Here is a 19,762-nt window from a genome sequence, read left to right on the forward strand (position 1 = left end):
CCTTGTTCCAAAAGCAACTGGGTCTTGTGGATTGACTATACGCTCGCTTGATTGACCTTGCATGCTTTTATTTTCTATTTTTTCGATTAATTCTTTCACCTTTTCATTCATATGTATGTTCTCCAATGTTAGCTCCTTGATTCAGTTTGCTTGAACGATGCATTTACGACATTCCTTATTACCTTGTCATCCAGCTTTAGTGTCATCTAATTGTGGTGTCTCCATTAGACATGGAATATCATCAACCAAACCAAGGTTATCAACCAATATTTTTTCAAATTGTGTAGGGATTAATTCAATCATAACCTGTACAAATATAAAAATAATTGTAATAAATTGTATATTTATTTTGAATAGGTGACCGTCTTTAATATTTACTTGTTCTGGTGATACTCTGTCTAACAAGATCCTCACCTACTAATAGGTGAAGGAATATTCCTCTATTTATTTATTCATGCTCCTTCAATATTGTATGATTTTTGGATTGGAACATGCTGCAAAAATCATGCCTGATTCATCATAATAAGTATTACATAATCATAAATGTCCATAAAATATTATCAAATTTAACATAAAAATATACTCACAGGCAAAAAACCAGCAAATCCCTTTAGTAAGGGAGTGTGGTGGTCTTGGGGTTATATGTCTGAGTTGATAATAAATCCCTAATCGTAGCTAATTGTGGAGCCATAAATTGATGGATGACTTCAACCCAGTTGAATCTACCAAGATTCTCAAAATCATCTACTATATCTATTAGACCTAAAGGAAGTTTATACGCACTAGAAGAAAATAAGACACAAACAAATATATACAAAATGTAGAATTTACAAAATAATAAAACATCAGCATGTGCTTTAACGCTATTGGAATAAAATTTCATCAACTCCTCAATTCTTGATCTGGTTATGGGTTTGTTATTTGAGAAGTGAGCAAGAAACAGGTCACCCGATGCTTGATTTGAATTCAAAGGAACCAAAGCACCTCGGTCTGCAATACCAAGCAATAAAGATATGTCTCTTCGTGTAAATGCAACAGGTACACCTGAAAATCGCAAAGTAATAGTTATATTGTAAAATATTTTTTTGCATACCAAAATGCAAAAAAATAAGACATTAAATTTCTAAAACTATTTGGTATTTAAAATTTAAAACGGTGAGTTGTACTGAGAATCTAAGAGTTTGAGATGTTAAATCCTATTTTTCAAATATATTGACCAGTATACCACGGATATACTGGATTTCTTGTATGTCCAAGAAAACACAAAAGGGAGATTATTTGATCATCGCTATGTGTCGATCATATAACATAACAACTCCATGATGTCTTCCTTTGATTGTGGATGATCGAAAAAAACTGTTAAATGACCTAACACATTGTTTGAATGTAGTTTTTGGCCAAAATCAACTACAGCCTACAATTTTTACAAATTAATTTATTAACAGCAAAATTAAAATTGGTAAAATATTTTCCAAATCGAATTTCACATCATTCTCGAGGGCTTGATATGAGATCATATCAAGGCCAACATGGGCCTGATATGAGATCATATCAGGCCCATATTGGGTCTGATATGGTAAAATATCAAGGCCAACGTGGGCCTTGATATTTTATCATATCATGCCCAACGTAATGATCCTATATCAAACACTTTCTGGATATATCCTATGATTTCTGGATATATCTTATGTGCTGAATAAGTTCATGATACTTACCTTCGCTGTCGCACGTTCTTGTTTCATTATGAAAGGAGAGTATTTACAATGAACAAAATCCTAAACACTTGAATGGACAGACCTGTGTGAATTTCATTGAAGACCCTTAACATTCGTCACCTTAGATGTGTGGATTTCGTCGGAAAAGCTTAACGTCGCCTTAGAGGGACACACTGTATGGATTCCGTCAAAAATCCTAGACACCGAGACACACGAAGGCAAGGTATTGATGAAGGACGATGCCCATGGATTTTCACGAGATAAGAAAGAGGAGAATGAATCTTGCATGCATCTGAACTATTTTATTAATTTTAAATTTAAGACTAAACAAATATAACTCAGATTTTTTGAAAAACGACATATGAAAGGAGGGATTTTAGGAGATTGGTGAGAAGGATAGGAAGAGAATAGTATGTTCTTTTTGATAATTTTGAAACTATAATGCTTATTTTAATAAATAAGAAAATATGATCACTCTTTTTTGGTAAAAAGTAATTATTCTCAGAGCTATAGGTGTGTTTACCTTCCATATATTGATTGCTAATTTGCTATTTATATAGAACAATCCAAGGCAACGTGTTAACAGACAGAAAGAGCCTCAGTGACTGTAATCTCTACTCGTTGACCTCTTATGCCGTCGTGAGTGCTCTCTATGTCTACGATGCTCACGAAGGGAATCATCTCTATCAGCTGATCTCTTATGCCGCGTATGAGAAGCCTCTTCCTTATCTCGAGATCTTTGATGCCTGATAGGAGAATCTTCCATGGAGTGAGAGCTTCTGCGCCTAGGTGGGGATGGGACCTAGTTCACAATATAGGAGCAATGTAGAATCAGAAACTGAAATTAGAGTTTAACATGAACTTATACACGATAGCAATGACGACCAGGTTAATTATTGGAAAATGCTACCATCAAAATATTTTATTCGATATAAAAAATTCAGTTAAAAGTTTTCAGTATTTAACAAACTTCTGCATTAACTGCAGGTGTTTCAGCTGGAAAATAGAGGTACAAAACTTATATCAAAGTGATCCGACAAAAATAGACCACGTACCTGAAAACGTGTCACATATCGTCCTTCAGGTGGAGGCGGAATACCCAGCCTTTTCAGATCATCATATGGAATTGGTCGCCTGGTTACTCAAGAAAAGCATGTAAACTCTGTCATTGCTAACTTCATTGAAAAGTAAGAATTTAGGCAGACCAGAGAACTGAATGACAACTGTATATGCTAGTGGACTATGGTATCAAATTACTAGAAAGAAACTGAAATTAAGACTGAAATACACACAAAGGAGCACGAAATGGCCGCTCCCGACCTCCGAAACGAAGTTGACCAGATTCCTTCTTGCCTCCGAGACCACCACCTGTTTACAGACTACAAAAACATGAAACTGCGCTGAAAGTGTTGATAATGAGAAAATGGTTTACGACACCTAGTCTTCTTGGAATCCATCCAGGCATTAAGTGTTGCCTGTAGTAGTCAACAATCACTTCACAATCATCAATAAAAGAATGGTGTGCATCCTGCAAGTATAATGCAATGATACATTATGAGCTGAAGAAGCAAATGCTAATTCTGCGCTTTGATATGACAATATATGGATATCAAAGATGACAAGCAGAAATAGAGAAACACTGATACAAGGAAAATGAACAGATTCAACTTTACTGATGATGTATAAAAAAACTTAATTAAATAAAAAGAATGTTAGAGTCTGTACAAATTTGTCTAAAAGTATGTAGCCCAATAAAGCAAAGTTAAGAATGAAAACAAAATCATAATTTATAGTGGACAGAGGCTGCCAACAGAGTTGCCTTAGTAATTTACAGGGTGCATACTTGAATGTTGAATTCTCACAAGCGCTGGCAAAAAAGTTTGCATGTTATTTGATTTTTTATTTTTATTTTACAAAATCAGTTGGTCCAACTCAGTGTACATACTCAAGAACGGAGCCAGGAATTTCATACCAAGAGGGCGAAATGTATGTGTTTACAATGAGAGAAGGCGACTGTGTCGTTACCTCTCATTTGTCTCTCTTTCACCCTCTATTCATATACCCTATGCACTTCTTATACTTAAAAATTGAGGAGGGTGGCCGTCGTCATCGCCCCCCCTTTGGCTCCATCCCTATACATACTTGCATGTGTAATTCATAAAAAATGCTGGTAAATAAGATTATACAATCAATCCTACAGCTTCCATAGTTTATAGAACCTAATTTGGATCAGATAAGCTGGATCACCAAAAAATCTGGCAACAGTCAAATTTGTTGAAAAATGCCCAAAATCAGCAATAGAAAAAGACAATGCATCAAATTCCAAACCTACAAAAGTCCTGTATACACTTCTAAAGAAGTATAATGAAAATTAGAAATCGGCAAGGGAGAAAAGTGGCATGACAGAAGTACCTCATATGCACGGCGCATCTCTCTCTCAGTTTCGAATTCCACAAAAGCATAACCACATGAAGCACCGGTAACTGCAAACAACAAAGTACACAATTTGTAGCTAAATTATCTTAGCAAGGTTCATTCAAAAAAGTATTTACAAAACTCATAACAGCAAATATACTTAGATTTGCAGAGAAACTAAGGATGTTCTAATGGAGACATAAGATCAAGCTAAACAATCACTGAAACAACACGTCTGCAACATTTGATGATAATTTATATTGTCACCAAGAATGAGTTTAGCATGTATATATGGTGTAAGATTGTATGAAGGCCCGAAGCCAAGCAAGATACAAAATCCACAAAAATCAAATAAATTCATGAATCCATCAGCAGAAGGCGAGTGCATGGAAGGAACATTTTTATTACTCCAACCATAATACAAAAAGAAGCTTTCCATGCATGTCCATTCTTCGTGTTTACCAAGAGTTATCCAATTGAGAGCCTCTGAATAAATATAAATGAGTTGCATACATTTCAAAATGTTCATGACCAACTTTAAAATTCTTGACCACTGGTTATCACTAAACATTAGTCAAGATAAAGCAGCGTATCAATGAACACAAGGCTCAATAAATGACAAGCTTTAACTGGTTGAAGGGATGATGGACTGCAATAGAAAATCTTCAGCAAGTAAAAGAATAGTTGTCAGTAAGGGTTCATTCTACATAGGCTTAATCAAATAAAATGCACAGAACCCCATTATCCTCAGTTACATTAGAACAACCTTACCATTCCACCAAAGCTCACTGAGTCTGGTTATCAAATTAGTAAGTAATTCACATCAATCTCTCTTGTGCTATTTGCAACATGCATATGGTAAATTATATAAAGGATATCCTCAGTTACATTAGAACAACCTCACTATTGCGTCAAAGGTTACTGAGTCTGGTTATCAAATTAGTAAGTAATTCACGTCAATCTCTCTTATACTTTTTGCAACATGCATCTAGTAAATTATATAAAGGATAACCAAGTGTTGCAACAAGTTTAAAGGTGCAATTATCTTCATTGGAGAGATGACAAGGTATTCACTGCAACTACAACTTTAGAATGTCATAGCAACTAAAGTTATTCTGGAAGATTTTAATACCCAGGGCAACATAGGTTGGGCTGAAACATTGACCTATATTCTTCAACCTTAGAGCTACATTACTATAAAGAGCCTCATTTAGGCCTTGGAACCTGAAACGTAATCAGCTCTTTACCAACAGAAGCAAGGGAAATAGTATGCAATGGCGCAGCCGCCAAAAACAAAGCATATCATCATAGAGTAAAAGAAACGAAGCAGATGAGATTATAATGAGAGAAGTACAAGTTACCAATATCTCTCACTAGTCGCAATTTCTTCACCCTTCCGTACTTGTTCATTGCCTAAAGTGGCATCAGAAACGGAGATCGCAATGAACCCTCCAAAGTAATCGTTTTTTATTAACCATTTTTAAGCAAACCAATGCGTCAAACTCGCACCTTTCTAAGAGTTTCTTCTTCTGTAAGGCGTGAAAGCCGGCCCACGAAGACGGTGCAGTAGGGATCGCCGATAACCTTAGGATCGCCCAACGGATCATCTGAAAATACCAAAATTGTCGACGAGTCTAATGAGGAGAAGTGAAAGAAGAGGAATATGAGAGAATAAGGAGGGAGAAGGCGCGAACTGAGTCCACTCACAGAGGCCGGCAGAGGAGCAAAGGACAGCGCGGTAGACAGCGTTGTCGTGAGGGAGGATGTCGGTGCCGTCGATGCTCCCGGCTTGGATAGGGTGATAGGCGTCGGCGTAGAACACGGCGTTGGAGCTGCTCATCCCCGCATCCAAGTCGCGCTCGCTGGTGAGCAACCCTTGCCCCTCCGCTTCGTGAAACCGGAGGATATTTGGACAGCCCAATTTGCAAACTAGGCCAACAAACGTAAAGTGGGCCTATTCTCTTTATCAACGCGGAATAAAGAAGCTCAGGCCAGTCCTACGGAAATTTCATAAATCAGAAAAGCACTGCGAGTAATCCGAGCGCCGCGGAATATAACGAGGGTACGATGTCTTAGTTTAAAAGAATTTTTTAAAAAAAAAGCTCTGTGTTTATTAATTAAGTATCAAAACAATGCGTTATCCTATTTTTATTGTTAAATTATTCCTCTTATTCAACCAATCAGATCCGTTAAAATGCAACTACCAATGCATTTATTACCGTGAAGCACTGAGCTCACGGTGAGTTAAGATATGACCTATTATCATATTAGATTATACGATTAAAATATCTGAGCATATTTTCTTCCTATTTTGATCATTGCACTAAATATAATTATAATTTTTTTTCCAAATAAAAAATATAATTACATGATACTGAATTTCTGAATTATCCGTCATAAGTACTTTTAAGATTTATCCTGACTGATCTTGCTCAAAAATCGATGAAATAAAAAGTTAGAGATGTGGCGCTCCTATTGACCACATGTAGACTCCGCTTCACCTTGCAACACAGATGACGTCAGTGCCGAGCCAGAAAAGGGATCCCGGTGTTGGTCCTCCGATACTCAAGGCAGTCACCGGCGATGAAGTAGAAGGCGGAGCAATAACAAAAATGAACAGTATAGCACGAATAATGTCTATTGCGTACCTCCGTCGATGCTTGGACCCTCATTTATATAGAGCTCCTGTAGTACGTGTGCACGCTGCCCAAGGTGAGCACACTTCCCAAAGTTTCCCTTGAAAAGACTTATCAGTAAAGTCTCCCTGACACAATATCTTATCAGGCCGAGCATAAATCTGATGTGACAGTGAAAGCTTCCATCATACGATCTTCTAGTTGTCCATGCTCGGTGTCAGCGACACTAACTCCCAAAAGGATCTCGAGGGATAACACAGTGAGGTAGTTGCTAGGCCGAGTGGGATAGCCGCTCAGCTAGGACTTCGTTGTTCCTGTGTACCGCTCGCTCGGGCGGGACTTTGTTGCATGTGTTGTGACCGCTCGGCCGAAATTCCATTGTGCTTGTGTCACGTCCACTCGCCCGAGACTCCACTGTGCTTGTGCCACATCCGCTCAGCCGAAACTCCACTGTGCTTGTGCCACGTCCGCTTAGCCCGAATTCTATTATGCCAATGTCGAGTCCTGCTACAGAGTGGGTAGCTACTCGGCCCGGCTTCTACATATCGTTTCCTCCTCCGTCCGACGTCCAGTGCTCCATTGAGCGTCGATCATTTGACACCTCCCCGTGTCAAAGGCAGGCTCAGATCGGAACCTTCTCCTTCTGGTCGAGGCATGATCGCCCAACCAGCCGATGATATCTGAGTGTTGACCGCCTTAACTTTGACCTCCACCGTGGCAGTTATCCTCTGCAGGGTGAGGCCCCTCTTTACCACCACATCACATGTCTCCCCCTCAAGTCTAATCGAAGGAGGTTGCAAGTCCGACTGACTGGATAAAATGTCTGAAGCTTTTCACCCGCTCGTCGTATGACGCTCCTGATCGGCCTGACATAATCTGTCGGCCGACTATGGGACTGCTCTTCTATAACCGAGCGAATGTTAACAACTTTTACTGTCGATCGGCATGCTGAAGACTGTCATTCGGCGACACGTCTGCTTCCTTACGTCGGTCAGCACAACGAACATTCATACTTGAAAAACCTTTTCTTGTGCTACCTTGGGTGAGCGCGATCCGGGCCTACGTCGTCCATATTTCTGGGAGACCATGCAAATCCCAGTTCATGATGGCAGAGCACGACCCATGCCTCCTTAATTGCCTCCATTAAATGTCGTCCCGTGGCTAAGCGCCACGTGTCCTACTCGATGTCGCCGCACGCTTGACGTGATAGGCAGATATCCGTTGGCGATGTGATGTTTGACGCTTCGATTGTTGGTGCAATATCCCTTAGGTCAAGGTTGACCTGGTTGACCAAGCTTGAGTCTTGGTTTGGATTTCGATGTTTGACAATACATGTAGACACATGGACAATGCAGGTGCAGTTGTTCATATGGGGAGATTCTGATCAGGGACTGATCAGTGTGAATGAAGAAGAGTCAAGTAGGTATACCTGACTGGATGGAAACCCTGGTGAGTGAAGCCAGGTGAAAGTCCTAGTGAGTGAAGCTAGGCAGATGGAAATCCTGGTGAGTGAAGCCAGGTGAAAGCCCTAGTGAGTGAAGCTAGGCAGATGGAAATCCTGGTGAGTGAAGCCAGGTGAAAGTCCTAGTGAGTGAAGCTAGGCAGATGGAAGTCCTAGTGAGTGAAGCTAGGCAGTATGGAAGTCCTGGTGAGTGAAGCCAGGCAGAAGGAAAATCCTGGTGAGTGAAGCCTGATGAAAGACCTAGTGAGTGAAGCTAGGCAGTGTGAAAGACCTAGTGAGTGAAGCTAGGCAGATTGAAAACCCTAGTGAGTGAAGCTAGGTGAAAGTCCAAGTAGGTCAAGAGAGTGACCGGATACTTGGCATGAAAGAAAAGTCCAAGTGGGTCAAAGGGATTGACCAGACACTTGGTGAGGGAGTCCTAGCAGGTCAAGGGAGTGACTAGATGCTAGGCATGACGTACCAACAGGTTAAGGTTGACCGGATGTTGGTTTGGGAGGTTTAGGACTTGGTTTTGGGCAAAAACCAAGTGCTGGATCGATCAGTGGATCGATCCAGACCTTTCCCAGCGAACAGAAAGCCTCTGGATCGATCAGTGGATCGATCCAGAGGTCTCAATCGATCAGTGGATCGATTGGGACACTGCTGCTTCGCGCGATAAGCGTTGGATCGATCCATGGATCGATCCAGGAGTTTTTCCAGAGCACAGAGGCGCTCTGGATCGATCTGTGGATCGATCCAAAGCCTCCCCGATCGATTGGGAATAATCGAATCGATTGGGATCCGACCGTTGAGTCGTATTTGAGCCGCAGGCGAGCGTTGTCTTCGGCACTTCTTCACCGATTCATTTCAGATCTTCACCAGCTCCTCCACAGCTCTTCTCAAGCTCGAGATCGCCAGTTCTTGAAGGTTCTTGGAGGCTCTTCCAAGTCAAGAGGCGGATCAAAGCAAGAAGAAGAAACTAGGGTTAGGGTTTGTGCACTCATTGTAAGCTTGTAAGCTTGTATTTCTTTACTACCCTTTCTTCTTCTTGTATTGAGTCTTGTAGGGCTTCTCCTCCCTTGGTAGTTACCATAAAGGAGAGTTTTGTTTAGTGGAGGGTGTGTGTGTAGGTGTGGATCCTTGGACTAGTCACCTCTTGTGAGGTGGATACCAAGTAAACCAACCGTGTTAGCGTTGTGTGAGTTGTTTCTGTATTTTCCTCTACACATCTTCGAAGAAACAAGCAACGCCGAACAACGGGCACGCGACGAGCTATTCACCCCCCCCCTCTAGCTACTTTCGGTCCTAACAAGTCTGCCTAGCTTCACTCACTAGGTCTTTCACACTGCCTAGCTTCACTCACTAGGTCTTTCACCAGGCTTCACTCACCAGGATTTTCCTTCTGCCTGGCTTCACTCACCAGGACTTCCATACTGCCTAGCTTCACTCACTAGGACTTCCATCTGCCTAGCTTCACTCACTAGGACTTTCACCTGGCTTCACTCACCAGGATTTCCATCTGCCTAGCTTCACTCACTAGGACTTTCACCTGGCTTCACTCACCAGGATTTCCATCTGCCTAGCTTCACTCACTAGGGCTTTCACCTGGCTTCACTCACCAGGATTTCCATCTGCCTAGCTTCACTCACTAGGACTTTCACCTGGCTTCACTCACCAGGGTTTCCATCCAGTCAGGTATACCTACTTGACTCTTCTTCATTCACACTGATTAGTCCCTGATCAGAATCTCCCCATATGAACAACTGCACCTGCATTATCCATGTGTCTACATGTATTATCAAACATCGAAATTCAAACCAAGACTCAAGCTTGGTCAACCAGGTCAACCTTGACCTAAGGGATATTGCACCAACAATGTCCCCCTTTTTGATGTTTGACAATACAACAATAACACTTACAATACCACATGTAAGTTAGGCTAATCTCATAGCCTCCTTCTTCATGCCACTAGGTAATGAACACATAAGTTAAGCTCTTCATTCTCCCCCTAAGAGGGAAAACTCCCTCTAGGTAATGAAAGTCTAACTTACCCCCTTTCATAAGTCCTTTCATCGAATTCAACGGTCCAATTTCTACCTGGGTTTCCGTGACCTAAATTGGATGGCTCCGGTCGGCCGACCCTGAGGTTTATAAACTCGTCGCATCACCTTCTTCCTTTGCACTTCTCCGTCTTCGAGCTCAATCGCATATTGCCTTCTTCCTCTGCAGTTCTCCGTCTTCGAGTTTTTCGGCGTTTCTTCATCTGTGTTCCGGCGATATTCTTCCAGTAGGCTTCCTTCCCCTCGCATCTTTTCACCTCCTTTATTTTTTGCTATGGCGAGTTCCTCATAGCCTCCCGCCGGCATCCCTGGGCCTTGGTATACCTCTACTGAGTCCAGGTTTGACGTCGGTGATGTTGAGAGCCTGACAGTCGCCTTTGAATTTCCTTCCGAATACAAAGTTGTTCTTCCTTCTCCTTCCGATCTGTCAAATTCTCCGTCGCCCAACTGTCTTTGTTTCTTTAGGGATCAGTTTATCGTCGGTCTGCGGTTTCCCATCTACCCCTTCTTTCCGACCATATGTAAATACTTTTGCATCTCCATTCACCAGTTAGTGCCAAACTCCTTTCGGCTGCTGTGTGGGGTAGTGGTTTTGTTCCGCCTACACGACATTCCCCTCACTCCCCGAATTTTTCATTACTTTTATTATCCCAAATTGTCCGAGCCGGGGACTTTTCTTTTCCAAGTCTGAGTGGACTTAGTTTTCTTTGACAAAATGTCGACCTCCAACAAGCATTAGAGGGAATATTTCTTTTTTATGCGCCTTTTCGAGCGGCCAAACTTCCCGACCAACTGGCAGTTCGAAGTGGTGAGTCAGCCTCCCTTAAAATAGTACAAGAGCTGATCAGACTATCTCAATGCAGCTTCAATATTGGCCGATCAGAAATATGACATCCACAAGTTGCTGTTGGAGGGTGTTCTCTACATTTTCGGCTTGAGTTCGATTTGCACTCGGCTTCGTCCAGCCTAGGTATGCAACTTCTGCACTCCTTCCTTTGATTCTAATTGATTTTTCTCCCTCTCTTGCAACTGAAATCATGCTACGTGTGCGTCTAGCTGGCAAGGCTAAGCTTACGGATGCCGCGATCAATGCGACGGCTGTGGAGAAGTTGGAGAGCTGCGATCTGCAGTCGGTCGACTCTCAAGAAGATCCACAAGACAAGAGCAAAGCGGCTCCAGACTTGGTGAGTGGAGGGGCAGCTAGTTAGACGCCTAGCGGTGGAGCGGTTGGTGGATCACAACCTCCCTCCAAATGGCTTCCAGTAGTTCAGGTTGAGGGGGCGTCGGGGTCGACCTCCTCAGGAGAGCCACTGATAAGGCGTAAGAGGCACCAGGCGGAGACTTCATTGCGCTCCGCTTCCTCGGTGATGCGGATCGTCGAGCGAGTTGAAACTTCGACCGCAACTCCGATTCAAGAGACTGCGGCCCCTATGCCATCTGATCGGACACCCTCATTGTCTAGTCTGTCACAGGGAACTTTTTGCGCATCGCCAGTGGCCTTCATGCCACCACCATCAAAGGTTAAAAAGTCTGCCATTCGTTCGGCGTCCTCGTCTCGACCGTCCGGTGGAGCGACCTCAACCGAGTCAGCCCCGAGCGGTCAGCGCCATATAACGGCGATTCTTCATTTGCCGACTGAGGAATGGCGCAAGCTGACCAGGACTAAATCTTGAGTTCCCAAGCACCAAATAATTATTCAGGGGTCGCTCGCACAGATATGGATTGACGCCCGAGCCCGTGCAACGATGATGACTCTGGGGGTGTTCGCGGACAGTCACACCCAAATGTCCACTGGAGTAAGTGTTGTATTTTTCTTCATTTATCTCCAATCAACACTTATATTTTCCTGGTTACTCGCAGTATTGGATAGAGAGTCTGGCCATGTGCCAAAGGCTCATATTTTTGGAGTAGGAGTTCAAGCAGCTGAAGACGTCGAGCGACCAATCATCCGCCTCTCAAGAGTAGATGAATGCTGAGGTGGTTAAGCTGAGGGCCGATCTAGTGAAGAGCACCGAGCTACTAGAGGCCGAGAGGGGAAAGAGCGCAGAGCAAGCCTCTCTTCTGGCGCGGCTTAATAAGCAAGTCACCACTTTTGATGCCAATATCGAATCGGCTAATGCAAAAAAAAACTCCAGGCCATCGAAGACCTGGACCTGAAGAATAAAGAGACCCAGGCTCTCGCTAAAAAACTTAAAGAAGCTGAAGATTTTTTGATTGCTGAATGGAAAAGTCGATCGGCCGAAGAAGCGGTCCTTCGAGGCCAACTCTCCGTAAAAAATGATGAGCTGGCCACCACAAAGGACGAGCTGGGGGCCTCCTGAGCGGCTTTGAAAACCTGTCAAGATGCCGAGACTAACCGATTTGAGGCTATGAAGAAAAACTACATCCGCTTGGACGCTTTCAATGATAAGATCGTCGACCGGGCACTTTGCCTGTTCAACCTGGCGATCAAAGGGGCGTTCGGCCAACTCCAGGTAAGCGGCTACATCTCTGCTGCTTTATCGAGTAAGGTCATCAGTCGGGACAAGCTGACCGAATCGCTGCGCGATGATGCTTTGGATTATCTAGAGTGAGCTTTTCTCGAGTGATTCTGTATCACTCTTCTGTTTGCAATCCTCCTGCAAGATGTTTGTAATCTTTCTAAGCATTAATGAATGATCGCCCGTTCGGCGATCTTTTATTATGCATTCATCCCCTTGCCGCCCTTCGACCTCTTTCGATTTGACTCATATTTTAGTCCGTGTTACTGCGCAAACCCCCAAGCGAGATTGTGAGTTGCTTATCGCTACTTTGTGACCTTCCAATTGGTAGGAGAATAATCCAGAACGGTTACTGTATTTTGAAGACTTGGAGCTTTTGAGTAGCTTGTGTTCGTGGTCGGTCGTTCACCATTCTTGAGTTATAAGATCGCCGCTTGACCACTCATTGAACCGAGGGTTTAAGGTTGCCGCTCGACTATTAGGGAAGACGAGGGTTTAAGGTCGTCGTTCGACCATTGGGGAAGATGAGGGTTTAAGATCGTCGCTCGACCGTTGGGGCAAACGACGGTTTAAGATCGTTGTTCGACCGTTGGGGAAGACGAGAGTTTAAGGTCGTCGTTCAACGATTGATGAAGGCTAGGGTTTAAGGTCGTCGCTCGACCGTTAATGAAGACCAGGGTTTAAGGTTGCCTGCTTGATAGTTGATGTAGACCAGGGTTTAAGGTCGTCGCTCGACAGTTGATGTATAATAGGGTTTAAGGTCGTCGCTCGACTGTTAATGTAGACCAGGGTTTAAGGTCACTGCTCGACTGTAGATAAAGACTAGGGTTTAAGGTTGTCGCTCGACCGTTGATGAAGATTAGGATTTAAGATCACCGCTCGACCGTTGATGTAAACCAGGGTTTAAGGTCATTGCTCGACCATTGATGAAGATTAAGGTTTAATACCCAGGGCAACATAGGTTGGGCTGAAACATTGACCTATATTCTTCAACCTTAGAGCTACATTACTATAAAGAGCCTCATTTAGGCCTTGGAACCTGAAGCGTAATCAGCTCTACGAACAGAAGCAAGGGAAATAGTCCGCAATGGCGCAGCCGCCAAAAACAAAGCATATCATCATGGAGTAAAAGAAACGAAGCAGATGATATTATAATGAGAGAAGTACAAGAAGTTACCAATATCTCTCACTAGTCGCAATTTCTTCACCCTTCCGTACTTGTTCATTGCCTAAAGTGGCATCAGAAATGGAGATCGTAATGAATCCTCCAAAGTACTCGTTTTTTACTAACCATTTTTCAACAAACTAATGCGTCAAACTCGAACCCTTCTAAGAGTTTCTTCTTTAGTAAGGCATGAAAGCCGGGCCACGAAGACGGTGCAGTAGGGATCGCCGATAACCTTAGGATTGCCTAACGGATCATCAGAAAATACCGAAATTGTCGACGAGACTAAGGCGGATAAGTGAAAGAAGAGGAATATGAGAAAATCAGGAGGGAGAAGGCGCGAACTGAGTCCACTCACAGAGGTCGGCAGAGGAGCAAAGGACGGCGCGGTAGACAGTGTTGTCGTGAGGGAGGATGTCGGTGTCGTCGATGCTCCCGGCTTGGATAGGGTGATAAGCGTCGGCGTAGAACACTGCGTTGGAGCTGCTCATCCCCGCATCCAAGTCGCCCTCCCGGCAGTCGCGCTCGCTGGTGAGAAAATAAATATCGGTGATTTGAATGATAATGTTTTGAATGTAAATGACTTGATAATTTTATGTATAGAAAATAAGGTGTTAGAAAATTTTGATTTTAAATACTTTATTGATGATTTTATTTCTCAAAATGTTAGAAAATATAGATTTTTCAATAATTATTTTATACTTTTTTTAGTATTTGTAGGTATTGTAATTTTTAGAGAAACTTGGAAATATATTTTTTATAGTGTTGTACTTTTTTATGAATGTTGAGAAATATATTTTGTATAGAATTTATCATATTTTAAATGAAATATATTGATTTTAAAATTTTTATATTAAACTATATTAAAATTATATGTTAGTAAAAAAAAATTAATTTAAACTATAGATATCTCTTTTATCTTTTTATCCAAGGATCCCAAAAGTCAGGACTGACCCTATGCTCCGACCTACCTTGAAAGTGTATAACATAGATTCACAATACCTCCTTGAACGTTGAAATAGTTTTCTCTAATGGCTTGTTGGATGGAAGTTGGTATTGAATCAAAATTATATGTCCCGTACTAATGAAGTAAACATCTCCTTTTATTCATGCTTGACCACCAATAATACCTCTTAATGGTAATTCACGTCTTCGACTTTTGCCCCATTAATTCTACAGATAGACGGTTTTTTCCTTTTGATTCGTCTATGTATAAATTTGAAATACAATTTTCCTTTTGAGTTAACTTTTAAAATATTTATATTTATTATTTATACTGCACTTGTTAGGCACTAATAAAATCTAAGTGAGTTTGATTGAAATTATAATGCATAATTTGGGGTATAAAAATAAAAGCTAGTATAATGTTGTTTTGGTTCCATTTTTAAAATATTTATTTTAGAAAAAAAAATTTGAGAAATTTTTTTAGAGGGCCTTTAGTTTAAGGGAATAAGAGTGGAGAATGAAAATATAGCAATCATTGTTGTCATTGTTGATGTTTGGATTATAAAAATGAAAATACAAATAAGGAAATGAATCCTTATAATTGGGTAATGACTCATTCTCATGTCACCCCCCTTTAATGAGTCATTACTCTATTTTCATCAATCAAAATATTCCTTTATTCCAAAAATACCCTTGACCCAAAACTAAAAATTATCTCCTTAATATCAAATATCAAAATATATTTATTTAATTTTTCTTTCATATCATTTTCTCTCTCCTTATTCTCTCTTCATATTCTCTCTCTCCTCATTTTATAACCTACTTTCTCTCTCCTTAATCTCCCGCATCACATTTTCTTTCCTCTTTTTTTCTCATCACACTTTCTCTCTCCTTTATATCTTACATCACACTCTCTTCCCTCTTTTTTTTCTCATTACACTTTATCTCTCATCATACTCTCTCTCATCATACTTTCTCTCTCCTCAATCTTTCATATCACACTCTCTTTTCTCTTTCTTCTCATCACACTTTCTCTCTCATCATGCATTCTATCTCATCACACTTTCTCTCTCCTCAATCTCTTCCATCACACTCTCTCGCTTTTTTCTCAACACATTTTTTCTCTCATCACGCTTTCTTTCTCTCTCCTCAATCTCTTTCATCACATTCAATTTCCTATTTTTTTCATCACACTTTCTCTATTATAATACTTTCTCTCTCATCATACTTTCTCTCTCCTCGATCTCTCTCTCCTTATTTCTTCTCATTATACTTTCTCTCTCTTCATCCTCTCTCATCATATTTTCTCTCTCACCTTCTATCATGATGCTCTCTCCCATCACTCTCTTTCCTCATTTTCTCTCATCGCACTTTCTCTCTCTTCATTCTTTTTCATTACACTTTCTCTCTCATTTTACATTCTCTCTCATCATATTTTTCTCTCACATTCAACTTTCTCTCACATCTAATTTTTTCTCTTACTTTCTTTTAATGGTAAAAAAGAAAATTTTAATTTATTCCATAGAAAATATTCAACTAACCAAACATTGCTTTTAAGGGCGCGTTTGGTTCAAGGTTATCGTTGATAACCTTGGTAGGTTATCAACAAAAATCTTATTTGGTTTAGGTAATGTGTGATTCATGGTAATGAGTGATTCCCGCCACGTCAGCAATTTGGAAATACAACCAGGAATTAGAAAACCTTGAAAGCCTAAGGGGGCGTTTGGTACGCGCGTTCTCCATTTTCATTTTCTGGAAAACGCGCGTTTTCTGAAAAACAGTGTTTGGTTTGCGTTTTCCACGCGCGTTTTCTAAAAAATTGGCTATCGTTTTCTAGAAAAATAGAGAATGACAAAAAGTCATTTTCTGTTTTCTAGAAAACGCGCATTTTCCAGAAAATGAAAATGAAAACGGTGCAAACCAAACGCACCCTAAGGTTTTCTACGATTCTGGGGTTATCATATTATTTTTTCCAAAATTATCCACCCACCACAAATAGGCGGGCCTCCTACATCCACGAGAGGACAAGAAGATCCGTGTTATCGACGCGCAGTGCTTTGTGCGCTGAGTGCTTTGTGCACTGCGACGACCTCGCCGAGGAGCTCGGCGGAGTAACCGTCGGAGAGCAGGGGGTCGAGCTTGAGTAGGAGGCTGCGGACAGTCTCGTACAAGTTGAGCTGGCCGAAGAGGCGCTCCGGGCTGTGGTCGCCGCAGGCGATGACCGTGGCGAAGGAGACAATCTCAGCTGCAGCGGGAGCGCAGGAAACGTAGAACGCGAGATCGGCGTAGGAAGGGGGCACGGAAGCGAACACGCGACCACAGAGGCATTGCTCGCTGGGGATCAAGATAAGGAAGACCATCCACGCCGCCTCCGCCCAGCGGGGGATCTCGTCCTCCATCTCCTCCCACGGGATGGTAAGGTATCCTCCTTCAGGGGGCGGGAGGAGGCCGAGGCGAGCGATCGACTCCTCCATGAAGGCGCGGCGGAAGCTAGCATAGATCTCCACGCACTCGCGGCCGAATCCGGCTGCCACCATCCACCGAGCGATGTCTTTGAGGTCATAAACGGAGCCCGGAGGAGAAGGGTTGTCAGTGACGAAGCTCACGATCCCGTCGAGGAGCCCGGTGAGATCGAAGTCCGGGAAGGGGGAGAAGCTGCCGAAGGTCTGGTTTAGCGCTTCCTCATAGGTCAAGGCTCTAGCGAGCCCTCCGGAGCCGAGAACGGACGAGAGGGCGGCGAGGTTACGGATGTTGAGGGGTAGAAGCGACTGCCTGGCCTCGGCCCTTTTTCCGGGGGAGGAGGAAGAGGAAGAGAAGTCACGGGAGAGAAGAGAAGTCACGGCAGGGAAGAAGAGAAGTCACGGCAGAGAAGAGATAAAAAGATTTTCATTCAATTAAATTAATTCAAAAAGGTAAAGGGTAAATTAGTAAATGTAAAACTAAGTAATTGCATAATCTCAGTTGAACCAAACACCTATTAAGTTATGTTATATTCTCCATAACCTTGGTTATATGATTACCTGGTAATCACATAACTAAGGTTATAGATGATGACTTGAACCAAACGCGCCCTAAGAGTGACATCCATGCTCATACCCATTTTCATTCTATAATACTAACATAATAGATAATTAAAATTATCAAGAACAATATTCAATCAAAAATAACTTTAACGTCTATAAACTTGCATCAACTATATACAGGGACAGCGCTATGGGGGGCGATGGCAGCAACTACTCCCTAAATTTTTAAGTATAAAAAGTGCATAGGATATATAAATAAGATGTCAAAGAGAGGTGAATTAGAGACAATGATATGATAGCCTTCCATCATTATAAATATATATATTTTACTCTCTTGATATGAAATTCCTGCTTCAACCCTAGTATATATATTGGTTCAAGACACCATTTAACGTAATTCATACACGATATCAGTGGTATTAACTACTACACTAGTCCATTACTACGATAAAGAATTACGCAAGAAAAAGTTGTTTCATTATATAAACTGATCGAAAAGTTTAAGCTAAGACAAAGATAAGAGCAGAGTTGTTAGGGAGGGACGGAGATGGAAGACGACTCTTCTTTCTTTATCATCATCCTTCTTCTATCTAGCTTTACCTTCTCTGCGAATTCCCAATCAGACTCCTGCGCCGCCCAGCTAACCGTCGGCGATCTGATTCCCTTCAGCACCTCTTCCCTCGCCTGCGTCCCTGCCTGGACCTCCGAACGCTTCTTCCTGAGAGTAAACTCAAACAGCTAATTAACTCGATCCATCTCAAAATTCTGATTTTTGAGCTGTAAAATCTAGACATTATATCAAAATTTTCATGCATGGCCGCCCAGTACGCGAAAACAGGGCCGAGCTTATGGAGTTTTGTGCTTTCGGCGCCCGACGGAGGTGCGTACGTCGCGATCGGCTTCTCCCCCGACGGGAGGATGGTCGGCAGCAGCGCTGTGGTTGGGTGGATGGCCGGCGATGGCGGCGCGGGGATGGCGGTGCAGTACTTTCTCGGCGGCTACAGTCCTGACCAGTGTCCGCCGGAGCAGGGGAATCTGACGCTGGTTCGGGGGAGCCCGGTTGTCGTCTCTAGGAGCTCGCGGTTGTACCTGGCGTTCCAGCTTAACGCGTCGCGGCCGGAAGGGGTCCTGGTCTATGCGGTCGGCCCTGAGAACGCTTTGCCGTCGGCGGCGGATGGGTACTTGGCCACGCATAGGAGCATGGCTTCTGGGAGCTTGAATGCTCCCGCGGCTGACCGCGGCAGTGAGTATGGTAGCAGAGGAGAAGCTCCGAGTGGAGGAAGTGGAGCAAGTGTGGGATGCGGCAGCAGCGGTGGCCGGACCAGCGCCGGAGCCATTGCCATTGCCATGCTTCTTCATCACTTTATCTGCTGCTAGATTGGATCATGCGGTTCATGCATCCTTGTTTTTCATCACATTTTTCTTCATTAATTGCTTCGAAGAGATCGTTTTTCATCGCATTTTTCGTCATTATTTTGCTCAATGACGAACTCTTTTATCATTATCTGGAAATTCTTTATGAAAATTTATAATTATGAGTCGGGCGTTAGAAGAAAGCATTCATTCATGGTGCAAGCAATGAGGACTGATTACGGTAGTTTGCGATGATGCACCGAGTGACCCACACATTGCTTGATAAGAACGTATAACAACATCAATAGTTGATTAAAAAAATTATTATAATATATAACAATTTTAATAAAACTGTTCTAAATAATTTTAAATGAACATAACTTTTAACTTGAGAATTGGAATCAGATTCTATTAGTTACACTTATAGAATTTAAAAACTTATGTTTAATTTGTTATAGGTAAAATCGTAAACATCAAATTTTTAACCCCAAATTTCACCGTTTAAACTATTTTTGATAATTTTTATTTT

At 42.2% G+C, this 19,762-nt stretch overlaps 2 protein-coding genes across 3 annotated transcripts; one reads left to right on the forward strand and one right to left on the reverse strand.

Moving 5' to 3' along the window:
- Positions 1 to 2,229: 2,229 nt before the first annotated feature.
- Positions 2,230 to 6,086, reverse strand: LOC122017496 (U11/U12 small nuclear ribonucleoprotein 35 kDa protein-like). Of its 2 annotated transcripts, none has more exons than XM_042575126.1 (8): positions 5,838 to 6,081; positions 5,640 to 5,737; positions 5,492 to 5,543; positions 4,128 to 4,198; positions 3,153 to 3,243; positions 3,008 to 3,083; positions 2,771 to 2,849; positions 2,230 to 2,517 (listed from the first exon to the last, which is right to left on the reverse strand). In XM_042575126.1, the coding sequence occupies exons 1-8, from the start codon at positions 5,968 to 5,970 to the stop codon at positions 2,314 to 2,316; spliced, it is 804 nt and encodes a 267-aa protein (XP_042431060.1). In that variant the 5' UTR covers positions 5,971 to 6,081; the 3' UTR covers positions 2,230 to 2,313. The 2 variants fall into 2 exon arrangements, 1 of the variants encoding a protein (XP_042431060.1); XR_006121383.1 differs by having other exon boundaries at positions 2,456 to 2,517; positions 3,036 to 3,083; positions 5,838 to 6,086.
- A 12,307-nt stretch (positions 6,087 to 18,393) lies between these two features.
- Positions 18,394 to 19,423, forward strand: LOC122017387 (cytochrome b561 and DOMON domain-containing protein At3g07570-like). The gene is made up of 2 exons (XM_042574987.1): positions 18,394 to 18,604; positions 18,706 to 19,423. Exons 1-2 carry the CDS (start codon positions 18,428 to 18,430, stop codon positions 19,255 to 19,257), a joined length of 729 nt encoding a protein of 242 aa, XP_042430921.1. The 5' UTR covers positions 18,394 to 18,427; the 3' UTR covers positions 19,258 to 19,423.
- Positions 19,424 to 19,762: the final 339 nt, after the last annotated feature.

The sequence above is a fragment of the Zingiber officinale genome, chromosome 8B, assembly GCF_018446385.1.
Source record: "Zingiber officinale cultivar Zhangliang chromosome 8B, Zo_v1.1, whole genome shotgun sequence".
Taxonomy (NCBI): domain Eukaryota; kingdom Viridiplantae; phylum Streptophyta; class Magnoliopsida; order Zingiberales; family Zingiberaceae; genus Zingiber; species Zingiber officinale.